This window comes from Myotis myotis, unplaced genomic scaffold, assembly GCF_014108235.1.
Source record: "Myotis myotis isolate mMyoMyo1 unplaced genomic scaffold, mMyoMyo1.p scaffold_m19_p_1, whole genome shotgun sequence".
Lineage (NCBI taxonomy): Eukaryota > Metazoa > Chordata > Mammalia > Chiroptera > Vespertilionidae > Myotis > Myotis myotis.
The window spans coordinates 87,632,379-87,654,399 of record NW_023416313.1 but is presented as its reverse complement, the minus strand read 5'-3'; the positions used below and the strand labels follow the sequence as shown (position 1 = coordinate 87,654,399).

Below are 22,021 nucleotides of genomic sequence, written 5' to 3'. Positions count from 1 at the left end.
ATAAACTTAAACCTTGTTTTTTTGGCCTGTGCTAGCCTTGGAGTTTGACATGCTTGCACTACAGTTTCCACCATCTCAGCCACAATGACCTACTAATACAAACAAGAAAACCAAAGATCAAACTTGTTAAGACACTAAAAACTTTCCCCAAATTTTTACTAAATAAACTGTGATAGGCAGAATTCTTAGATGGTCCCCAAGATATTTGCTCCCTGATATGCACCTTGCATAACCACCAACACTAAATATGATGAATTTTACTCCCATAATCACATTATGTTATATGGCACAGCTGACTTTAAGAATGGGGGTTGTCTGGGTGAGTTTGGCCTTATCATATGAGTCCTTGAAATCTATATCTAAAGGTTAGAGACAGAGGAAATGAGAGATTCCTGGCATGAGGGAGATGAGATATGAACAAGATTCTCCATTGTTAGTTTTGGAGCTGCAGATGGCCTCTAAAAGCTGAGAGCAGTTTCCAATGGACAGTAATCAAGATAGTAAACAGTAATCTCAGTCCTACAATTGTAAGGAACTGAATTCTGCCAACAACCTGAATGAAATTAGAAGTGCCTTCTTCCCCAGAACGATGAGAATGGAAGTCAACAAGTTGTTTCCTTTAATCATTCTGTTTTTAAAAAGAAAAATTATTTCCCATGGAACAGACTGACAGTTATCAGAGGGGAGGGGAGTGGGCACTGGATGAAAGAAGGTGAAGAGAGTAACCAAAGAACATATATGCATAACCCATATACACAGACAACAGTGAGTGATGGGAGGGAAGGAGGGGCGGGGATTGGGTGAAGGTGGGCAATGGGAGGGAGGGGGGGAGAAATGGAGATATATGTAATAGTACCAACAATAAAAATAGTTTAAAAATTTTCAAGAAAATAATTAACAAATTACCAAAGTAACAATTGCATAATATTTTCACCAAAAGTCATTTGTCTGGGAAATAAAATTATGGCACATGATTTAAAAGAAAGTTAATAGGGAAGTAGAATTCAAACTGTGTGACTAAACTAAAAACAATCAGTTCATTCAAATTAATTTACAACACATTAACTATACACACATTATTATAAGAAGTTATTCTTTAGGACACAGAAAAATGAAAAATTATAGTATACATGCCAAAGGGTATAGTTAATTAGGGAAGATAAACCATACTTTTCTTAATTCTATAATTGCAGGCAAACTATTACAAGGTAGAAAGGGAAAGTTACCTTGCAACTAAAGAGATCCAATATAATAAAGAAATTTGGAGAAGGGAAACACAATTTTTGCTTTGATTCAGTGGTTTAGTATAGAGCAGTGGTTCTTAACCTTGGCTGCACATTAGAATCACCTGGGAATCTTTTTAAAATCCTGATTTCTGGGCCTCATCCTCCGGAACTTCTGTTTCTTTGTTATGGGGTGGGGCCACAACATTAGTAACAAAGAAACAGAATTTCTGGGGGATGAGGCCCGGAAATCAGGATTTTTAAAAAGATGCCCAGGTGATTCTAATGTGCAGCCAAGGTTGAAACCACTGGTATAGAGGGTTACAGAGTGAGTTAAGTGAATTCCTTGAACAAGTGCTATACATTATGCTAAGGCATGAAAATACGCTGTTGGGCAAAAAGATAGCACAGTTCTCGTGGTATATTTCAATTCTCTGGCACTCAATCTTCTCAAGCATATATTGGTAATAACAAAAACTACTTGTACAATTTATACACTATTTGGAAATAAAGAATTAGACTGAAGTCATGTCTGATGACTATATAATGAATTTTCTACACACACACACACACACACACACACACACACATACACACACAAAATGGAGAGCAGCCAAATGTTTTTGAGCAGGGAATGAACTGATTTTTAAAAATATTAATATATTAGCAGTAAGTAGGAATGATTGGAATATGGAAAGACTAAAGGCAGGAAGACCAGTTAGGAGAAAGTTGCCATGCAATAGTTGGGCTATTTGATAATGAAGAGCTAAACTAAAGATTGTAGAGGACAGCAGAGAGGCAAGAAATAGCATCAAGGCTGTATTAACAATACTTGACAATGAATAGCATATAGGATACTGGAGAGGGAGAATGCAAAAGGTAGCTGCAGGATTCCAAGCCTCGGAAAAGAGCATCTTTTGGTATTATTTTCTCTCTTTAGACAAAACAATAAAATAGAAAGAAAAATATATATCAATTATATAAATCTCTAAGTTACTTGACTACACAGCAATAATTTCAAATGCACTTTGGAACTAGGACCCTTGAAGAAAGAAAATGTGCCTCAACATCCACCATCAGGTAACATCCTAAAAAGAATACTACTATCTATTTCCGATGACTATGCCACGTGGCTCATTATCCAATTCTGGACTGCATTCTACAGTGTGTCCAAATTCTTTGAATATCTAATTCTGTGAGTAGGCAATCTTTTAATAGGGTCAAGTAAAACTTACTCATCTGAGTTAAGTCAGATCATGTTTTCCAACAAGCTAGTGAACAGCTACAGGCTAGGCCTGCTTCCTATCAAAGTCTCCATGTACAACCTCTGCAATGCTGAACATGCTCTGGTAAATTTTCAGAACCATAACCCTAAAAACATATGACAAACTACATTTTATTAAAGAAACATACCTGCACTACTCACCCTTCTTCACTTGCAAATTTAAGGACAATGCAGAAACTTTCTTGTATGTGCCAAAATTCTGCTGACTATCTGTCTATGAACTACACTTGCTGGCATGTTTATAGATTAAGCAGAAGTACATGCTCTGCATAACAGAAACAGAAAGGGAAAATGCTTTCTAAATAGCACCTACACATAAAAAGCCAACCATTTCCTCATGCTTCCTTTAATAAGAGTGATGAAAATGTATCTGTTTTTTAATATTCTCTGGAAAATCTTTCAGAAAGGAGTTGAGATTTACATTTCTCCATTTTTCAATATCTTGAATCTGGCTTAGGGTAGCAATTAAGCATATATTCACAGGCATCAAAGAGGAAATGATTTTCAAACAAATCTTCTAAACACTTTAGTTTTTTTCTAGCAACCTACTGGTTATAGGAGCTTAACTTAATTCCATGCCTCTATGTTTCCAACAAATAATTTTGATCAGTTAACTAAAACTGGAGAGAAATATTGACAAAATTGAACTCTGGAACAAGTAACATTAAAAAAAATTAAAAGCAGAACAGCATTCTCCAATTATTAATTATTCATATTCAGGCTTGAGTAGACTCTTAAAAAATGGTGAGGAGTTTTCTCTTTCAAACCAGGTTATCAAACTATCTACACAAATACATTTTTTTACAAAAGACTGACTCAATAATACTTCCAGGTCATACAGTTTGGATAACATGAATTCTTGAAAGGGTTCTACAGCCATTAAAATTATAAAAAGAGAGAATGCTTAATTTTCTAGTAGGACCTGAAACCTCCAGATGTTAAAATGTAAATCCAGTAAGGTATACGTCTTGAATGATGTTTAAGTTTAGACAATCAACTGTAAATAACTACCAGACAACTAGCAGCTTACAGTTTTGCAATAAAGGCAGATGGACAAGTAAAATTCATGGGTCTCAAATTGCAATCCCATCTAAATATATTTCCTGTTTACTCTGCATCAGCCTTTTTTACAGGTGCAGGGTGTTTACTTTTGGCAGTTGGGGAAAGAAGTGATTTATAAGCCATAAGAACATCTTTTCACTTTCCATAAACAGGTTACAGAATTAATTAAAATTTCAGCACATCAACTCTGCACATGAAACCTGCTCTGTTATTGGAGGCTAATGCAATCCAAATATGTGGAAAGTCAATCAGTTTTCCACAAAGCTAATTTAGGTGGATGGATCAGCTAACAACTTAAAACTGACCCTGACAGATACATTTCAACTCAAAGACAATAAGTGCTGAATGTAGCATTCCAAAAAGAACAAGGAAAATATTGAATTTTAGTCTATGACCATAATGCTGAAAAAAATAGTATTTTATTTACAAAAATTTATATATATTACATGAATATATATACATAAAAGTTACTGAGTGTTCTTTTATTTTTTTAATATTTTAATTGATTTTTAGAGAGAGGGCAAGGGAGAGGGAGAAAGAGAAACACCTATGTGAGAACAAAACATCAATCGGCTCCCTCCATCATGCCCCTCACCAGGATGGAACCTGCAACCCAAGCATGTGCCCTGACTGGTTATCAAACCAGCAACTCCCGCTCCACCATTCCCCAATCTCCAATGCACAGGACAAAGCCCAACCATCTGAGCCACACTGGCCAGGGCTGTATGCTCTATTTTAAATAAATGAAAAAGACTGTTGTAAAATGTAAATGGCATAAAAGACAATATGAAATTTGCATTTAATCCTATTCACGTTTATCTACTTGCTCAAAGAATATGCTTTCACCTATAACATTTTATCCTCATGAAGACATATACAAAGGCATTGAAGAAGGTGGCTTCTTTATACCTTTACACTATTGAAACTACTGGTGTTCACTGTTATGAGATTTATCATTTCTAAAACAAGGATAATGAACACAGAAAAAGAAAACATTTCATAAGCTAATGGATTTCTTCTTATTGGCAAAACATGCTTATCCATCAACTTTATCCTTTTATAGTACAAGTGAAAGTAAAAAAACCAAAAGAGTTGAGGTAAAACAATGAAAATGGAAATATCTCTTCTGAGTAACCAGTTTCTCTTTTCCGCCTCAGTTCTTTTAATAAGTAAAGGAAGAACATATATGCACAGAGAGGAAAACGTGGAGATCAGAAGAAACATACTACAGTTTATCATCCTGATGATCAGAAAACTACTCTAGTAGTTTCGAAGTCCTTTGGAATGGCTGAGAAAACAAGACCATGAGTAACATCAATTCCGATACAGAGCAATTCGGATAGTAGCATAGCTATGTCTGTGGAGACCCTATTCCAGCTCTAGTACTTCTGGATACTCTCTTCATACTCTACCTTCTCTTCATAGGGTAAAGTACTTCCTTTCTTCTGCCCCAAATACCATAAATGAATACTGAGTAATTTTGAGAACATTATTTCTTTTTTTTTTTTAATTTATTGCTTAAAGTATTACAAAGGGTATTACATATGTGTCCATTTTATCCCCCCGCCCTAGACAGTCCCCTAGCCTCCCCTATCCCCCAATGTCTTATGTCCACTGGTTATGCTTATATGCATGCATACAAGTCCTTTAGTTGATCTCTTACCCCCCTACCTCCTGCCCCCCAACCCTCCCCGGCCTTCCTGCTGCAGTTTGACAATCTGTTTGAGGCAGCTCTGCCTCTGTATCTATTATTGGAGAACATTATTTCTTATCCACCAGGCTCTGAAGCTAGCCAAGAGACTGTGGAAAGGCCATCTAGACAGGGAGGAACTAAAGCCTCCTATCAACAACTGGCACAAAATGAATGAGCTATCTCTAGAAATAGATCATCTGACTCCAGTCAAGCTTTCAGATGACTACAGTCCCAACTGATATATTGATGGCAACCTCATGAGATCCTGAACTAGAATAACCCAGTTAATCCACTTATGAATTCCAGACCCAGAGAAATTGTATGAAATAATGAATGTTTATAGCTCTTTTAAACCACTAAGTGTTGTGGTAATTTGTTAAGAAGCAATAACTAATTCAAATTATTTCTCCTTATAGAAACAAAGAAATACACAGAAGTATGCCACTGGATCAAGCATCTTAACAACATAATATTGTGGCTTTCTTACAGTAAAAAAATAGCTTAACAAACTTTTTTTAAAAAGAAGGTATAGCCCAGCTTGGGTGACTCAGTGGTTGAATCAATCAATGAACCAGGAGGTAATGGTTTGATTTCCAGTCAGGGCACATGTCCAGATTTTGGGCTTGATCCCCAGTAGAGGGCGTGTAGAAGGCAGCCAATAGATGATTCCTTCATCATTGATATTTCTATTTCTATCTCCCTCTCTCCTCATCTCTCTGAAATCAATAAAAGCATCTTTTTTAAAAAGGTATAATTTACATAGGTGAAATGTACATATCTTAGGTGTATAGCTCAGTGAGTTTTGACAAGTTTTAAAAAAAACATATACCATGTAATACCCTGATCAAAAAGTAAAAAATTTCCATTACAACATTCCGGTCCCTCAATGCTATTTAAATAAATTCTTCTATTACCCCTTCCCCCAACTACTATTTTTATATCTACCACCATGGATGAGTTTTGATTTTTCTAGAACATTACATATATAGAAGAATATAATCTATTGTGTCTGGCTCCTTTTGCTCAGCATAATAATTTTAAGGTTCATCATGTTGTTGCAAATATCAGTACTGTTGATTTATATACCCTTATTTGCTTACCCCACTCTCCCACTAATGGGCATTTGAGTTCTTCCCAGTTTGGGACTACTATGAATAATATTCCTGGGACTATTCTTGTGCAAATATTTTGGTAGTCATGTATTTTTCCTTTCTCTTGGTTAAGTACCAAGGCAAGGCAGAGACTACTAGACTGAGGCAAATGAGTTACTTAGGGCCCAGAATTTGAGCAGATCCTCTACCTAGGAGTAGGATTGCTGGATCATAAAATAGAGTTTCTATAACAATTTACCCTTTTAAATTACAGCACTATGATTTTACACTTAGATTTGTCATAGATTCTCCTGTCAGGAAATCTACCATTTAAAGGACAATAATACTTTAATATGTATCCTATCTAATAAAAACCTAATATGCTAAGTGTCTGGTCAGCCGTTCTATCAATCAAAGCGTAATATGCTAATGATATGCTAAGGCCACTCAACCGCTCGCTATGATGTGCACTGACCACCAGGGGGCAGAGAGTCCACCAGTCGCTATGATGTGCACTGACCACCAGGGGGAAGACACTCCAACTGGTAGGTTAGCTTGCTGCTGGGGTCCAGCTGATTGGGACTGAGCGAGACGGCCGGACATGCCCTCGAGCCCTCCCGCGGTCCCTCCCCAGCTGGCCAACCTCCTGCATCCCTTCCCAGCCCCGATTGTGCACCAGTCGGGTCCCTCGGCCGGGCCTCCACCATCTTGCAATCTGGAACCCCTTGGGGGTCAGAGAGCCAGTTTCAGCCCAATCCCACAGGCCAGGCCGAGGGACCCAACTGGTGCATGAATTCATGCACTGGGCCTCTAGTACTGGTATAAGAAAACATAAAAATATGTACTTATAAAGGCAATTGGTAAATATTATATTATCAAATGTAATGCATATTAAATACAATATAAAGTTGACAACAATGTCCTTTAGAATGATCCCTATATCAAGTGAAACTCCTTGTTTTGCAGATAAGGAAAACGATTAAGAGAATTGTCCAAAGCTGACTAGCTAGTTCAGCCATGGGCAAACTACGGCCCGCGGGCAGGATCCGGCCTGTTTGAAATGAATAAAACTAAAAAAACAAAAGACTGTACCCTTTTATGTAATGATGTTTACTTTGAATTTATATTAGTTCCCACAAACACTCCATCCATGCTTTTGTTCTGGCCCTCCGGTCCAGTTTAAGAACCCATTGTGGCCCTCGAGTCAAAAAGTTTGCCCACCCCTGAGCTAGTTAGAGGTTTCTTCATCATATATAATGTATTATAAATTTTTATTCTCATTTAATCCAGCCTGAATTAAAATAAAGTATGTGTTTTTTTTCCATAAAGATGTGGTTACAATTGGTTTTCAATTTAACATTAAATATCTTTCACAGCATCTGTAGCCTATAAAGTATAAACTTAAACTGGTGATCAAAGAGTAATATATTCTTAAAAAGAAAATAAAAAATGTGTGACATGCAAGAATTATAATTATAAAACACATTTACTAAGTGAGCATGAGTTACTTCTAAGTATATAGAAAAATGACTTTTAATTCCTATGGTCAGATTAGACTTTTCTAAAGAAGCAAGTAAGGTAATAATATACTTGATAACTGCATGTTTCATGCCAAAGACTGCTTAAAACCAAATCATTTAAAGGAGCACGAAAAGTACTTTTATTCAATTTATTTCTTTTACTTCTATTAAATTACTACCATTTAGTAAGATACATATTTTTCTCCCTTGAGAAAGATTTATTTTCAACTAGAACAGAGCAGCAGTTAAAAAGTATTCACTAAAAATAATAATTTTAAACTAGAATAATTATAATCCTATAAAGACTCTTGGAAAGCACTTTTCATTGGTTTGGTATAGCTTTCTTTATGCATTAAAAAAATATTTTTGATAATTTTAAGATATTTTCAAAAAAATCTGTGAAGAAGCTCATTTAATAGAATATTTATAATAAAACTTAGACCATATGCTCTTCTTGCCAAGAATGCCTGAAATAGAAAATAAATATACTGAGTCTTGAAATAATTGAATTTAAACTGTTGCATTAAATTTCACCCAAGCCATAATATTATTTTTCTATACTCTTCAAAAGGGTCTGAAAATAATACAGTTCATTGTGTCCCTAGGAATACTAGTATCCTGTATAAGTTACCAAGTACCCCTTTCAGGAAAATACTCTTAATCTCAGCTACAGAACTGCTTAGTACTAAAAAGATTTCAAAATTGTCACATATATTCTCCATAGGAATTTTTTTGTCAAGTGCTTCAGAGAATGCCTACTTCACAAAAGTTGAACACTGGATAATGTCAATGATAAATTTCTATGAGGTCTATGAATTAAATTTCCCTAAATGAATATCTGCACCTGGGTTTTATCATAATAACAGAAGAAACTAAAACATTGCCGTTACTAGTTAAAATGACTTTTTATTTGCTAACTTCTGCTTTTCATTTAATTTTCCTGATATTATATAGTACCTCACAGGTTTCCTTTCTCGGAGTAAATCTTCTAGGCTCTGTTCACAGTGTTCAGCCACTACCACCAGTCTCTCTGAATAAAACAAAACAAATCCATTTTATATGTTATATACATATTTTAATAACATTTTACTAACATTTTACAACATTTTATACATTTTAATAACAAAATAATACATCTCACTAAATATATGAACATATAGTACAAATGATATTTTAAAAGAGATTTTCAAACTCTATATTAACTACATAATTACCAAATATGTATAATAACAGGATCAATGTGTAATAAAACAATACATTAAATAATATTTTTTCATCTTGTGTTTTTCTCCCATGGAAAACACATCAGGAAAAATAGATAGAAAGGCTAACCTTTGGAAAAAAGTGATTCTTCCTCTGACATAGACTAGGAGAAGGAAAAGGTTGGGTGAAGATATAAAAAAATTTTGAAGGGAAGGGAAAATTAGAAGCTAGGAACAGATTATTTTCATAGCCTGGGTCCAACAAAAGGTCTGTGAAATTGAGTGCAGGAACTTGAGAAAAGTAGAAATATTCTGAATCATGACTATAGAGAAAGAACAGAAAAGTGACGTGGGATTGTTTGTAATATCCTGGGGCCTTCTAAACTATGTAATAAAAATTTTGTTAGGCACAATCAATATTATGATGTAATTTTATTTTCTAACAGATCTATGAATGAGACAGCACAATTCTGAGGGTTATACTTTTTCCTTCATCAGTAACCTTAGTAACTAACACATTGTCTGACATAGTAGCAAATGTATGTATATTTGTAAACGAATTAATATAAGAAAAACAAGAGAAAAGTACAATGGGGCTTACAAGTGGATGGGGTTTTAATAAGGTCATTTCAGAAGAGATTAAGGGTTTAAAAGAAATTGCAATATTGTGAACATCCATACAAAGTGGATTCAAGGTTAGATAAGAAAGAAAGTTATCACAAAATATAAATGGCAAAGATAAAAAAAGTGAAGGTGCACCCTAGCTGGTTTGGCTCAGCAGACAGAGCGTTGACCTACGGACCTAAGGATCCCGGGTTTGATTCCGGTCAAGGGCAAGGACCTTGGATGCAGGTTCCTCGCTGGCCTGGGCCCAGGTCAGGGCACTTGCAGGAGGCAACCAAAGATGCGTTTCTCTCACACTGATGTGATGTTTCTCTCTCTTTCCCTCTCTCTTCCACTCCCTCTAAAAATCAATGGAAAAGTACCTCGGGTGAGGATTTAAAAAAAAAAAAAAGTGAAGGTGCAATGAGACAAGGAATAGTGAAAATCACACAGAGGTGTGGTGAAAATAAAAAGTAGCAAAGGTAGAAAAATGAGATAGAAGATAGGAAAGGAGAATTTCAGAGTAGGAAATCCAGTAAAAGGAATTAACTCGGTAACAATTAGTTCAAGGTCTGGTCTTACATGGGGGAGTAGAAATGGGAAATGGTATACATACAGGCAGTCAAGTGAAATGTGAGGGCAGGATATGGAATAGTCAGATCTTGGAAGCTGAAACTCTCTGAGATGGTGGCATCATACAGAATGGGCTGAAACACTAAAATTAAAAATGCTCTAAATAAAAGCTATCACTTTCAGGGAGAAACCAAGATGGCAGCATAGGTAAACACCGGAAATTGCTGCCTCGCACAACCACTTCAAAAATACAACTAAAAGACAAAACAGACATCATCCAGAACCACAGGAAGGCTGGCTGAGTGGAAATTCTACAACTAGAAGGAAAGACAAAAGCACACTGACACTCAGAGGAGGTTCGGAAGTAAAGTGCAGAGGTACAGAGGTACACGTGGAAAGGGCTGGCAACTGAGGACGTGGTTGTCTTTTTCAATCAGGAGGGAGACACAAGCTCCCCACGGACCTGACTCCAGTTCTGGGAGAGTTTCTGGGGACCCAGACTCATACAGGAAGAAACTGGACTGTCTGGTAGCGAGCAGAACTCGAGGGCGGCTTTCTCTCAGAGGTGCTTGCAGCAATTACCGCGGGACACTGAGACCCGGGACCTCGTAGGTCAGGGCTGAGGCTCAGCCATAGCTGTTTGCTCTGCCCTGTTGATTCCCTGAGACCTTGCCCCACCCAAGCTGTGCACAGAGGCTTTTGCATATGAATGACCTGGCCCTTTGCAATCTAAAATTACCTAACAAACTGCAGCTGGGTCAGAGAGACCTAGAGCATCCAAAAGAAGGCCCAAGGCCCCACAGCAGATTGCAGTGCTTCACAGTTGGGCCCCTCCAAATCCCAAACGAAGAAGAGGAATCTGCAGATCTCTCTGTAGCTCCTGCTGGGTAGCCTCAGGCAGAGGCAAAATTAGCACCTCCTTAGAGATCCACGTGCCAGTGTACCCAGTGGTCAGAGTGGGACCATGCAGATTACAACTCCTCAGATCCATAAGGCACACACTCAGGGAGCAGACTCAGTGAGCACCAAAGCCCCACTGAAGCAAGTCTTGCCCCATAAGGGTGTCTCTAGCACAGAAGTTCTCCCACCATAGACACAGCTGAATCTCACAGCCAACTGGCCTGGAGGTCAATTCCTCCCAGTGATACCAACTACAATCAAGGCTTAACTACAACAAGACTGTGCACACAGCCCACAAAGGGGTGCACCAAGAGTGTCCACCTCAGGTATTTGGGGAGGCTGAGCCACTCGATCCTATAGACACCTAGCACACAAAGCCACTCTATCAACACAGGGAAGCATAAAAATTGTGGAGACAAAGAAACAGGTCACAAATGACAGAAACTGAGGAAAGCAAACTACTGGATATAGAGTTCAAAACCACGGTTTTAAGGTTTTTCAAGAATTTTCTAGAAACTGCCAATAAATTTAGTAAGACCCTCAATAAGTCTAGTGAGACCCTCGAGGTTATGAAAAAGGACCAACTAGAAATTAAGCATACACTGACTGAAATAAAGAATATTATACAGAGATCCAACAGCAGACTAGAGGATCGCAAGAACCAAGTCAAAGATTTGAATTATGAAGAAGCAAAAAATACCCAACTGGAAAAGAAAAAAGAATAAAAAAATATGAAGATAGTGTAAGGAGCCTCTGGAACAACTTCAAACGTGCCAACATCTGAATTATGGGGGTGCCAGAAGAAGAGAGAGAGCAAGATATTGAAAACCTATTTGGAGAAATAATGACAGAAAACTTCCCCTACCTGGTGAAAGAAATAGACTTACAGGTCCAGAGGTAATGAAGTATATAGCAAAACACTGTTTCCAATACAATCCAGTTTTTCCAAGAAATCATTAGAGAGTTTTCATCCTGAAACTCTGGATTGCTGTTTGAAAATAACTTCTGTATGTTATAAAAATAATATAGTTTCACAGAAAATATGACAAAAATATTTAGGAATCATGTACCAAATATAGATTAGCAATGTAACAGCAACATTTATAAAAAACAAATGTAACACTAAGATGAACTTTAAAGAGAACATACAAGAACTGTGAAATAATATTTCTTCTAACAAATATCTGATGAATGCCAAGTATCACTATGTTGTACATACAGCCTGAATTTTATGTTTGAAATCAATGATAAGAAATTGAAGAGAGCACAATATTAAGCAAGAAAAATAATAAAGGAGTTGAATAAGTAGAGGACTAAAAGAAAAATTAAATAATTTTTTAACAAAAAGGTAATTTGTAAATGTGTTCAGGTAATCAGAAAAGTTATTAGAATACTAGAGGCCCAGTGCGTGAATTTCGTGCACTGGCAGGGTCCCTAGCAGCTGCTGGCCCAGTACTCCCTACCTTCTCCCAGCCACCTGCTGCTGCCGCTGGCCGGACCTCCTGTAGCCACCACCACTGGCTGGCCAGGGTCTCTCTCCCTTCCCTCAGCCAGCCCTGCTTCCTGGTCAAACTCCTGGATGAACTTCTGGTTGAGGGGAAAATTTGCATACTACACTTTTATTATATAGGACAGTACTGCATCATTCTTTTGTTATTCACAATAAAAATTGAGACTAACGCATTACCTTTTAAATGTAATATTTAAATAAATATTTATATGGTGCAACTGACAAAAATAATTCTATGCTTAAGAAACAGTACTGTCACTAGGTCACTGTGATGGTCAGTTTTCTGAATCAAGATAGCTAGCATATAGCCTCCAGTTATTCAAATTTAGGTGTTACCGTGAAGGTATTTTATGTTATTAAAATCTCTAATAGGTTTACTTTAAGTAAGAAAGATTATCCTAGATAATCTGGGTGAGCCTGATTGAATCAGTAGTAAAGGCCCAAGAACAGAGAAGAAGCTACTCTAAGGAAGACTTACCCATCCCTCCTCTAAAATCACATATGCCAATTCCTACAAATTAATATCATCAAATATATCCTATTGGTTCTGTTACTCTGAAGGAACTCTGAACCGACATAGACACTTCAATTAAAATTATATGCAGCTAGAAATACAGAATAAATTATGTTGTCGGTCCTTAACAATTCTACTATTCTCTACCTGAATTTCAAAATCTATTAGTTAAAATGATTTCACTAGCAACGACCAAAATATTTCTGGATAACAAATTTCAAATAAACTGGGATGCATTACAATTTACAATCTTTATTCTGCTTCTAAACACTGATGAGATATCAATCTCAAAAGAAAAACATTAAATTTGTTAATTTAAGTATTTCATGCTATATTTGCCTTTTATATTTTAACTAGATGCCCGGTGCATGAAAATTTATGCACTGGAGCGGGAGAGTTCCTCAGCCTGGCCTGTCCCCTCTCACAGTCCGGGAGCCCTCAGGGGTGGGAGGCGACCCGGCGATCAGGGGAAGGCGATGCCCTCATCACACCTCTGCTGCTGCCACTGCTGGCAGTGCAAGCCTTGGCCGGCCCTGGTTACCTGAGCCTTGGGTGGCCCTGGGCGGCTGGGCAGCCACCATCCAAGGCTTGCCTGCACCTTGGGCTGGCCCTGGCTGGCTGGGCAGCTGACAGCTGAGGCTTGCCTGCACCTTGGGCTGGCCCTGGCTGGCTGGGCAGCTGACAGCTGAGGCATGCCTGCACCTTGGGCTGGCCCTGGGCAGCTGGGCAGCCGACAGCTGAGGCTCGTCTGTGCCTTGGGCCGGCCCTGGGCAGCTGGGGGGCTGTGGGACTGGGGGACTCCAGAGGCAGGCGCCCCAGCAGGGCTGAAGGGACTGGGCGCCACCATCTTTGAGGATGTGGCAGTCAATTAGCATATTCCCTCCTTATTAGCTATGGGCACTGCCATATTTGAGGGCATGGTAGTCAATTAGCATATTCCCTCTTTATTAGATAGGAAGATATTTTCCTCAACTTTACTTTTATAAACAAAGATCTCAAATTCTAATAAAATGCCCACTATTCTTGAGATTAAATACTTAATCCTGCTGAGTTAGCAAGAAACTAACATCATCTTGAACTCTGTTTTGAATGATCTATAGAAAACAGTGAAAGCCTGATTTCTGAGCTAATCCAACGTGTGAAAACTTAATGTTACTAAAACAGACCATATTTCACATGTGACTCCAAATACAAAGGGGAAGGTGGGAAGTGAGGGAATAACAATGACAAGAGATAAGATATCTGCATAGCAAGAACGGCATAAAGGCGGAAAAGAAACCCAAACCAAAATTCTTTGATACGGCAATTAAGTGGAGTCCAAACCAAAATCATGTGTTGTTAAATTACTGAAAACTTTATTCGGTAAGGAAACTGTTGAGCCCTGGATGGTTTGGCAAGTGATTAGAGCGTTGGCCTGTGGACTGAAGGTTCTGTCCTGAGTTTGATTCCTGTCAAGGGCACGTATTTCAGACGAGATCGGGCGTGTTCAGGGTGGTATGGCCGTAGACAAAGGCACGTATTTCAGTTGCAGGCTTGATTCCTACCCTGGTCGGTGGGGGCTCATGCGGGAGCAACCAATAGATGTATCTCTCTCACATATATGTTTCTCTCTTTCTCTCCCCCTACCTTCTAATCTCTTCAGTAAAATCAATGGGAAAAAAAAATCCTTGGATGAAGATTAATAAAAAAATAAAACTGTTGAGCAGAAACTTCCAAATTTTTCAAATTAAATGCAACTGAAATGCCTGGGATGCTTTGGAACAAACAGACCCTTACATAAACACATTTTCAATTCGGTTATTTAGTCCTTATACATACAATTTTTCAAGACAATGAGCACTGCCAATATAAACAAGATAATCAAATTCCCTGATCTTTTGATAACCACTGATATTTTCATTCTAGGCAGCCAAATTTAAACTGTACAAATTTTATACATATCTATGAGTTATGTTACCCTAGAAGAGAGGGCTGCCGAAATCTAGGAGCAGAGCAAGCAGGGGAAGCAGAGTAACTAGCAAGATGGTGGATAGGCCTAAAGGGACTACCCAGATTGTTGAGCTGGCTTCAGGCCTAACAGAGATTACTGTCTAAGGGGATCCATTCCTACCTGATATTGATAGCTAAAAAAAAGGTTCCTGTACAAAGTCATCAATAGTGATCCCCAGGAAAATTATCTATACTAATAAAAGGGTAATATGCTAATTAGAGCGGATGTCTTCTGGACATCCTTCTAGACAAAGCTGCAGTGGCTGTCTGAGTCTCAGGCAGGCTGTGAATGGCGTCTGCCGCTGCAAGGGCTGGCCCAAGGCTCAGGCAGGCCGCGGATGGCAGCTGCCACTGTGAGGGCCCGAGGCTCAGGCAATGAGGGCTGGGCCGAGGCTCAGGCAAGCCGTGGTGGCTGTGAGGGCCGAGGCTCAGGCAGCCGCAGCGGCTGGCAGTTGCAGCAGCAGAGGCATGATGGGGGTGTCGCCTTCCCCTAATTGGCCGGTTGCCTCCCGCAGAGGGAGGCCAGACTGCTGCTTAGGTCCACTCCCCGTGGAGCAGGGGTCCTCAAACTTTTTAAACAGGGGTTCAGCTCACTGTCCCTCAGACCGTTGGAGGGCCAGACTATAGTTTAAAAAAAACCTATGAATAAATTCCTATGTACACTGCACATATCTTATTATGAAGTAAAAAAACAAAACGGGAACAAATACAATATTTGTATTTGCATGTGGCCCGCGGGCCGTAGTTGGAGGACCCCTGTCCTGGAGAGTGGGCCTAAGCTGTCAGTAGGACATCCCCTGAGGGTTCCTGGACTGTGAGAGGGTGTAGGCTAGGCTGAGGTGCACAAATTTTCGTGCACCAGGCCTCTAGTGTAATAAGATTTTTCCTGGTTCAGCATTTACAGGGGCTCATTTAGGTAAAGGAAGGAAAAGAAGGAACTTAGGAAATACCAGTACCTAGAACTATTGAGTCATTTTCCCAAGAAAAGAAAGCCTGGACAGAGGGTAAGACCCCAGTTACATGAACTGAAGCTCCAAACAGACTTCCAGACATAGTGGAAAGGAATAAAGGGCACTTGAGGATACAAGAATGAAAATGTCCTAAGGATGGAGCAAAGTGGCAAAAGTTTGAGAAGACAAGTGAAGAAAGACAGATTTCAAATTTGCAGATGCAAAATAAGCAAGATTAATTAAGGTCACTAGTTACAGATGATAATGAGTATTTACTATATTGCCAAACTTTCCTAGAGTGGTTTTGGAACTTGGCCAACCTGACAACTGAAAACTCTTTAGAATTTGTACTTTGTAATTGGATGTATATTGGTGGAGGGGGGTATTTGAGGCATTCAGGAATTGACAATATCAATTTTTTAATCATGTAAAAAGTCCCAAATGATATCTATCATTTTGTTGTTTACCCAAGGCTATTTTTCCCATTGATTTTTAAAGAGAGTGAAAGGGAAAGAGAGACACAGAACTTGAAAAACATTGATGTGAGAGAGACACATCGCGTCCCACATGCACCCCAAATGGGGCTGGGGAACGAGTCTGCAACTGAATTATGTGCCCTTGACTGGAATTGAACCCAAGACCCTTCAGTCCACAGGCCAACACAACAACCACTGAGCCAAACCAACTAGGTTGATATCTATAAATTTTTAAACATTAATTCATGTTATCAAAGCCATTTATTAAATAAAAACTTTTTTAAACAACAAAAATGCAAAAAGTTCCTAATTAGTTATTTAATTGTTTTATGTTTCAATATTCTAATCTGTAAAATGAGAATAATAATAGATTTTACCTCAGGGTTCTGTAATGAGGATAAAATTAAAATATTTAAAACATTTAGAATACTGTGTAATTCATAATAGACACTCAATAAATATTAACCATTAATTATATTAGAAAAAACATTTTTCTACTCAAAGTCTATAAAACTTTGAGAGCAAATATTTTTTTTAAGATATATTTTATTGACTTTTTACAGAAAGGAAGGGAGAGAGATAGAGAGTCAGAAACATCGATGAGAGAGAAACATTGATCAGCTGCCTCCTTCACATCTCCTACTGGGGATGTGCTCGCAACCCAGGTACACGCCCCTGACCAGAATCGAACCCGGGACCCTTCAGTCCGTAGGCCAACCCTCTATCCACTGAGCCAAACTGGTTTTGGTGAGAGCCAATATTTTTAAGGCATAGTCTGAAATACTAAAAACTCTCATTTTACTTATTTTTCAGCAAAAAAATAAAATAAAATAAAGAAAATGTAGTTTGCATTTATTGAGAACCTTTAATATTAGCTAAAACACATGAAAATGCCATTTTTATAGGAAAAAAGCTCAATAACAGCAAGTATATAAGATTAACTTTTAAAAATTATTGTTAGAAAAATTAAATACATTTGACTGAGATGCAGCTAAAACAGTTTTTTAAAAATGGAGCCTCAGCATGCAATTAAGCTTCCAAAAATAATTTTAAAATAATAAAAATATTGCCATAATGGCCCTGGCAGGGTAACTTAGTTGGTTAGAACATTATCCTGATAAGCCAAGGTTACGGGTTCAATTCCTGGTCATGGCACATACAAGAATCAACCAATGAATTCATAAATAAATGGAAAGATAAATTGATGTTTCTCTTTCTCTCTGTGTCTCTATCTCTCCCCTACTCTCCCTCTCTAAAATCAATCATTAAAAAGAAAATATTGCCACCATAAGCATCTTTACTGGTACGTGTTCTATAGATTGAGCGTTTGTGTCCCCCTAAAAACCATAGGTTGACATCTAATCCCCAATGGATGGTGTTTGGGGGTAGAGCCTTTGGGTGGTGAGTAGGTCATGAGTGCAGAGCCTTCATGAATTGGATTAGTGCTTTTGTAAAAGAGGCCTGAGAGAACTCCCTTGCCTCTCCTATCATGTGATGTTATAGTGACAAGATGACTATCAGTGAAGAAATGGGCCTCACTAGACATGGGATCTGCTGGTGCCTTGATCTGGGATTTTTCAGACTCCAGAACTAAATAAATGTTTGTTCTTTATAAGCTACTCAGTTTATGGTGTTTTGTTATAGAAGCCTGAATGGATTAAGATAGGGGATATGGAAGAACCCTATTATACTATTAAAAAGAAAGTAAATATCTTCTTGGTAAAACATTAACTTTTTAACCAATAGGATTAAACTTTTCTATGTCAGTTCTCTACTTGGAATCCTATGTGAAAAAACTACTGCAGCTCTGAAAAAAAATTTTTTAGCAACTCCTTTTGATTCAAAGAGAGTCCAAACTACTTTCAATCATAAAATACATTCCAATAAAGTATAAAGTTTCTAACATTAAAACATTCATTTCCTTTTTACAGAGGTGAATAAATATGTTTAAGGATATGTGGATTCCCTGAAAGAGAAAATTAAAAATCCTGGTTCTCAGATCTGAGAAATATACCATAAATCATTCAAATGTAGTCGGGAAACCTCAAGTGACTAGAGCTTTTACTGACAGGAGTTTGGGCTGGAGTGAAGGGCAAAGGCACACATGGACACAGGTACTGACTTTTTCATACTTTCATTGTATATTTGTAACCTAACCAAGGTAACAAAGAACACAGAATGGAGAAAAAATAACAACTCACCATGTTTTCCCCTAGAAATATCCACATATTGGCACAGTCTTGGATGGATGATGGTCTTAAGGATTTGAAAACGCCCTAAAATTTTGATGGAATTTGGTGTGAGAGGAAGCCCGTTGCTTCCACAAACATCATGTGGTAGAGCAGAGGCAAAGAAGGTAAAGGCACCCATTTCGACATCCTTCAAGGGAAACATCTCCGAGTCCTAGATCTTCCAAGATAATCTGGAAAAGGAAAGAATTTTTTGACAGATCAACCAAACATTAAACCAGTGTTTTTTCACCTTAAACATGATTAACTAGATAGATAGATAGATAGATAGATAGATATAGATATACATACACACACACACACACACACACACACACACGCATAATATGCAAATCGACTGGACAGCTGAACATACAGTCAGCTATGATGCACACTGACCAGCAGGGGGCAGACACTTAACACAGGAGCTGCCCCCAGCCTGCAGGCCCTGATCACCCAATGGGCCCTGCCAGCCAACCTCTCAGTCCCTCCCATGGCCAGCAGTCTCCGATCGCCTGATGGGGAATTGGGTGGCGGTGGGCACGGGCGGTGGGGCTGGCTGCCGGCAGCTGGGGAAAATCAGCCCTGATCGCAGGCCAGGCCTAGGGACCCTACCCATGCATGAATTTCCTGGGCCAGGCCTCAAGTCAATATATAACTTGGAGAAAATGTCAATCTGAATACTTCAAAGTAAAAAGATGTCAAGTTTAAAAATTCCAAGATAATATCAAAGAAGAAAAACTACCAAACAGAAATTTACACTGCAGTTCTAAATCTAAGTCAAACACTTTCAATAGCATTCAAAGGAAAAGATAGAACATTTCCTTTTCAATAATGCTTGGCAGTTTTGAGTTTAGAGGTAGTTCATTACTGCATATTAATTTCAATAAGGCTCCTTTCTTTACCTAAAGCTTGAATAACCCTAGACTACCAAGAATTTTTCCTTTTTATAGATGAGGCAAGTCACGAAATAGGAAATAGAGATACCAACCAGACACTTTAAATAATCAAGGACTCTTTATCGTAGTAAAAATTCAACTAGATAACAGAAGGCACTATGTTACTTAAATGACTAATCAATTTTCATTTTTGTGCTAGGTGTTTTACATGTGATTTGTTTTAGTCCCCTTAAGAATCTTGACAAATGTATTGCCACCAGGTTTGAGATAAATGTTCCATGTGTAGATCCTGAGGGTTCTTATTAGCATGGACTCAAAAACATATGGTGCCTTAGAGTTGTGCAATAGAGCAGCCTGGAGATTAAGAAACTTGCTCCAAAATCAATCTGACTTACATTAAGGAAACCATAACAAAAAAGGGCCTGAATAAAATTTCCCTCCTGCCCAGGTGTATCATTAAAAAGACATTCTATTGATCAAGCACTGCAATCTTCCCTTCTCAGTTTTCACAATAAAAATCTGGAATTCTAAATTAAGGTAATAGGCTACTTCTCATATATATGTCTGCCCAGAAACCTCATCAAAAGAATTAAAATGTTTTAAAATATATAAACTCATAACAAGAAAGAGAACAGAAAAGAACCATAAGCTGATGAAAGATTTCAAGAAAATACTGTAAAGCATTTTGCATATGGAAGGGTACTATCACAAGAAACAGAAAGATATGTTTCAACCTATAACACAGTCAAGAAGTTTTCCCAGCCCCTTAAGATCAGAGGCTTCAGATTCAGACAAAATAGATCTCCTCTTAATTTTGGAACTTATAGGACCCCAGTTAAGATCTAACTGTCTACTCAACTATCCAAAAACAGAGTATGTTAATCAATAATCCTGTTCATATGTGTAAAGCTCCTAGACAGCTTTCTTTAATCCTATCTAATAAAAGAGAAACATGGTAATTGGCGTACGACCGCTACCCTTCCCATTGGCTAATCAGCGAGATATGCAAATTAACTGCCAGCCAAGATGGCGGCCGGCAGCCAGGCAGCTTGAAACTAACATGAGGCTTGCTGGCTTCAGTGACGGAGGACTCCAACATTCCCCACCTGCCTTGCCGGCCTCTGAGCCTGCAGTTTAAGAAACATTGTAACAAATATAGAAGCTAAACAAAACCCCAGAAACCTGCTTTCAGCGAGCCGGGATCTCAGAGCTGGAGTTGATACAGAGTTTCGATTATAGAACCGAAACAAACCAGATACCTGCTTTCAGGAGCGGAGGCCTAAGATCTGGAGCCTCAGAGCTAAAGCTGGCCCAGAATAAAAAAAGAAAAAAGAAAAAAAGGAGCGGTTGGGAGCTTCCGTCACTGGCCAGCCTGAAAACAGCCCTCAGCCCCTCACCCAGACTGGCCAGGCACCCCAGTGGGGACCCCCACCCTGAAGGGTGTGTGACCAGCTGCAAACAGCCATCATCCCCTCACCCAGGCTGGCAAGGCACCCCAGTGGGGACCCCCACCCTGAAGGGTGTGTGACCAGCTGCAAACAGCCCTCAGCCCCTCACCCAGGCTGGCCAGGCATCCCAGTGGGGACCCCCACCCTGATCCAGGACACTCTTTAGGGCAAACCAGCCAGCCCCCACACGTGCACCAGGCCTCAATCCTATATAGTAGAAGGGTAATATGGCTCCCAGCACCGGGATCAGCGGAGCCGAGAGGCCTCCCGGCACCGGGATTAGCGTGACAGGGGGCAGCGCCCAAACCCTCTGATCACCCTGCAGCTCTGTGTGTGACAGGGGGTGGGGCCACAACCTCCCTATCAGCCCTGCTCTGTTCGTGACAGGGGAAGGCACCCCAACCCCCTAATCAGACCTGCTCTGTGCCTGATAGGGGGGAGCTCGCCAACCCCGATTGCCCTGCAGCTCTGTGTGTGACAGGGTGCGGCGCCCCAACCCCGCCCCCTCTCAACCACGGGCCCTGCTCTGTGTGACGGGGTAGAGCCATAACCTCCCCATCGGCCCTGCCCTGAGTGTGACAGTGGCAGCGCCCCAACCCCCTGATCGGCCCTGCTCTGTGGGTGATAGAGGGTGGCACCCCAACCCCCTGATCCTCCCTGCTCTGTGTGTGACAGGGGGAGGTGCCCCAGCTCCCCTATCATCCCTACTCTCTGAGTGACAGGGGGGAGCTCCCCAAGCCCCTGATGGGCCCTGCTCTGTGCGTGACAGGGGGGAGCTCCCCAACCCCCTGATCGACCCTGCTCTGTGTGTGACAGGTAAGGAGTACCAACCCCCCTGATGGGCCCTGCTCTGTG

At 39.4% G+C, this 22,021-nt stretch overlaps 1 protein-coding gene across 3 annotated transcripts in view; it reads right to left on the bottom strand.

The window, feature by feature from the left end:
• The window catches only part of TBCK (TBC1 domain containing kinase), a 167,410-nt gene that overhangs the window by 139,135 nt on the left and 6,254 nt on the right, over positions 1 to 22,021 (bottom strand). For all 3 annotated transcript variants that reach the window (XM_036343987.1, XM_036343978.1, XM_036343998.1), the window contains exons 2-3: positions 18,793 to 19,013; positions 8,832 to 8,904 (exon numbers count right to left, since the gene is read on the bottom strand). In XM_036343987.1, the coding sequence (XP_036199880.1) occupies positions 8,832 to 8,904; positions 18,793 to 18,985 (266 nt within the window). In that variant the 5' untranslated portion in view covers positions 18,986 to 19,013. The remainder of the gene's footprint in view (positions 1 to 8,831; positions 8,905 to 18,792; positions 19,014 to 22,021) is intronic.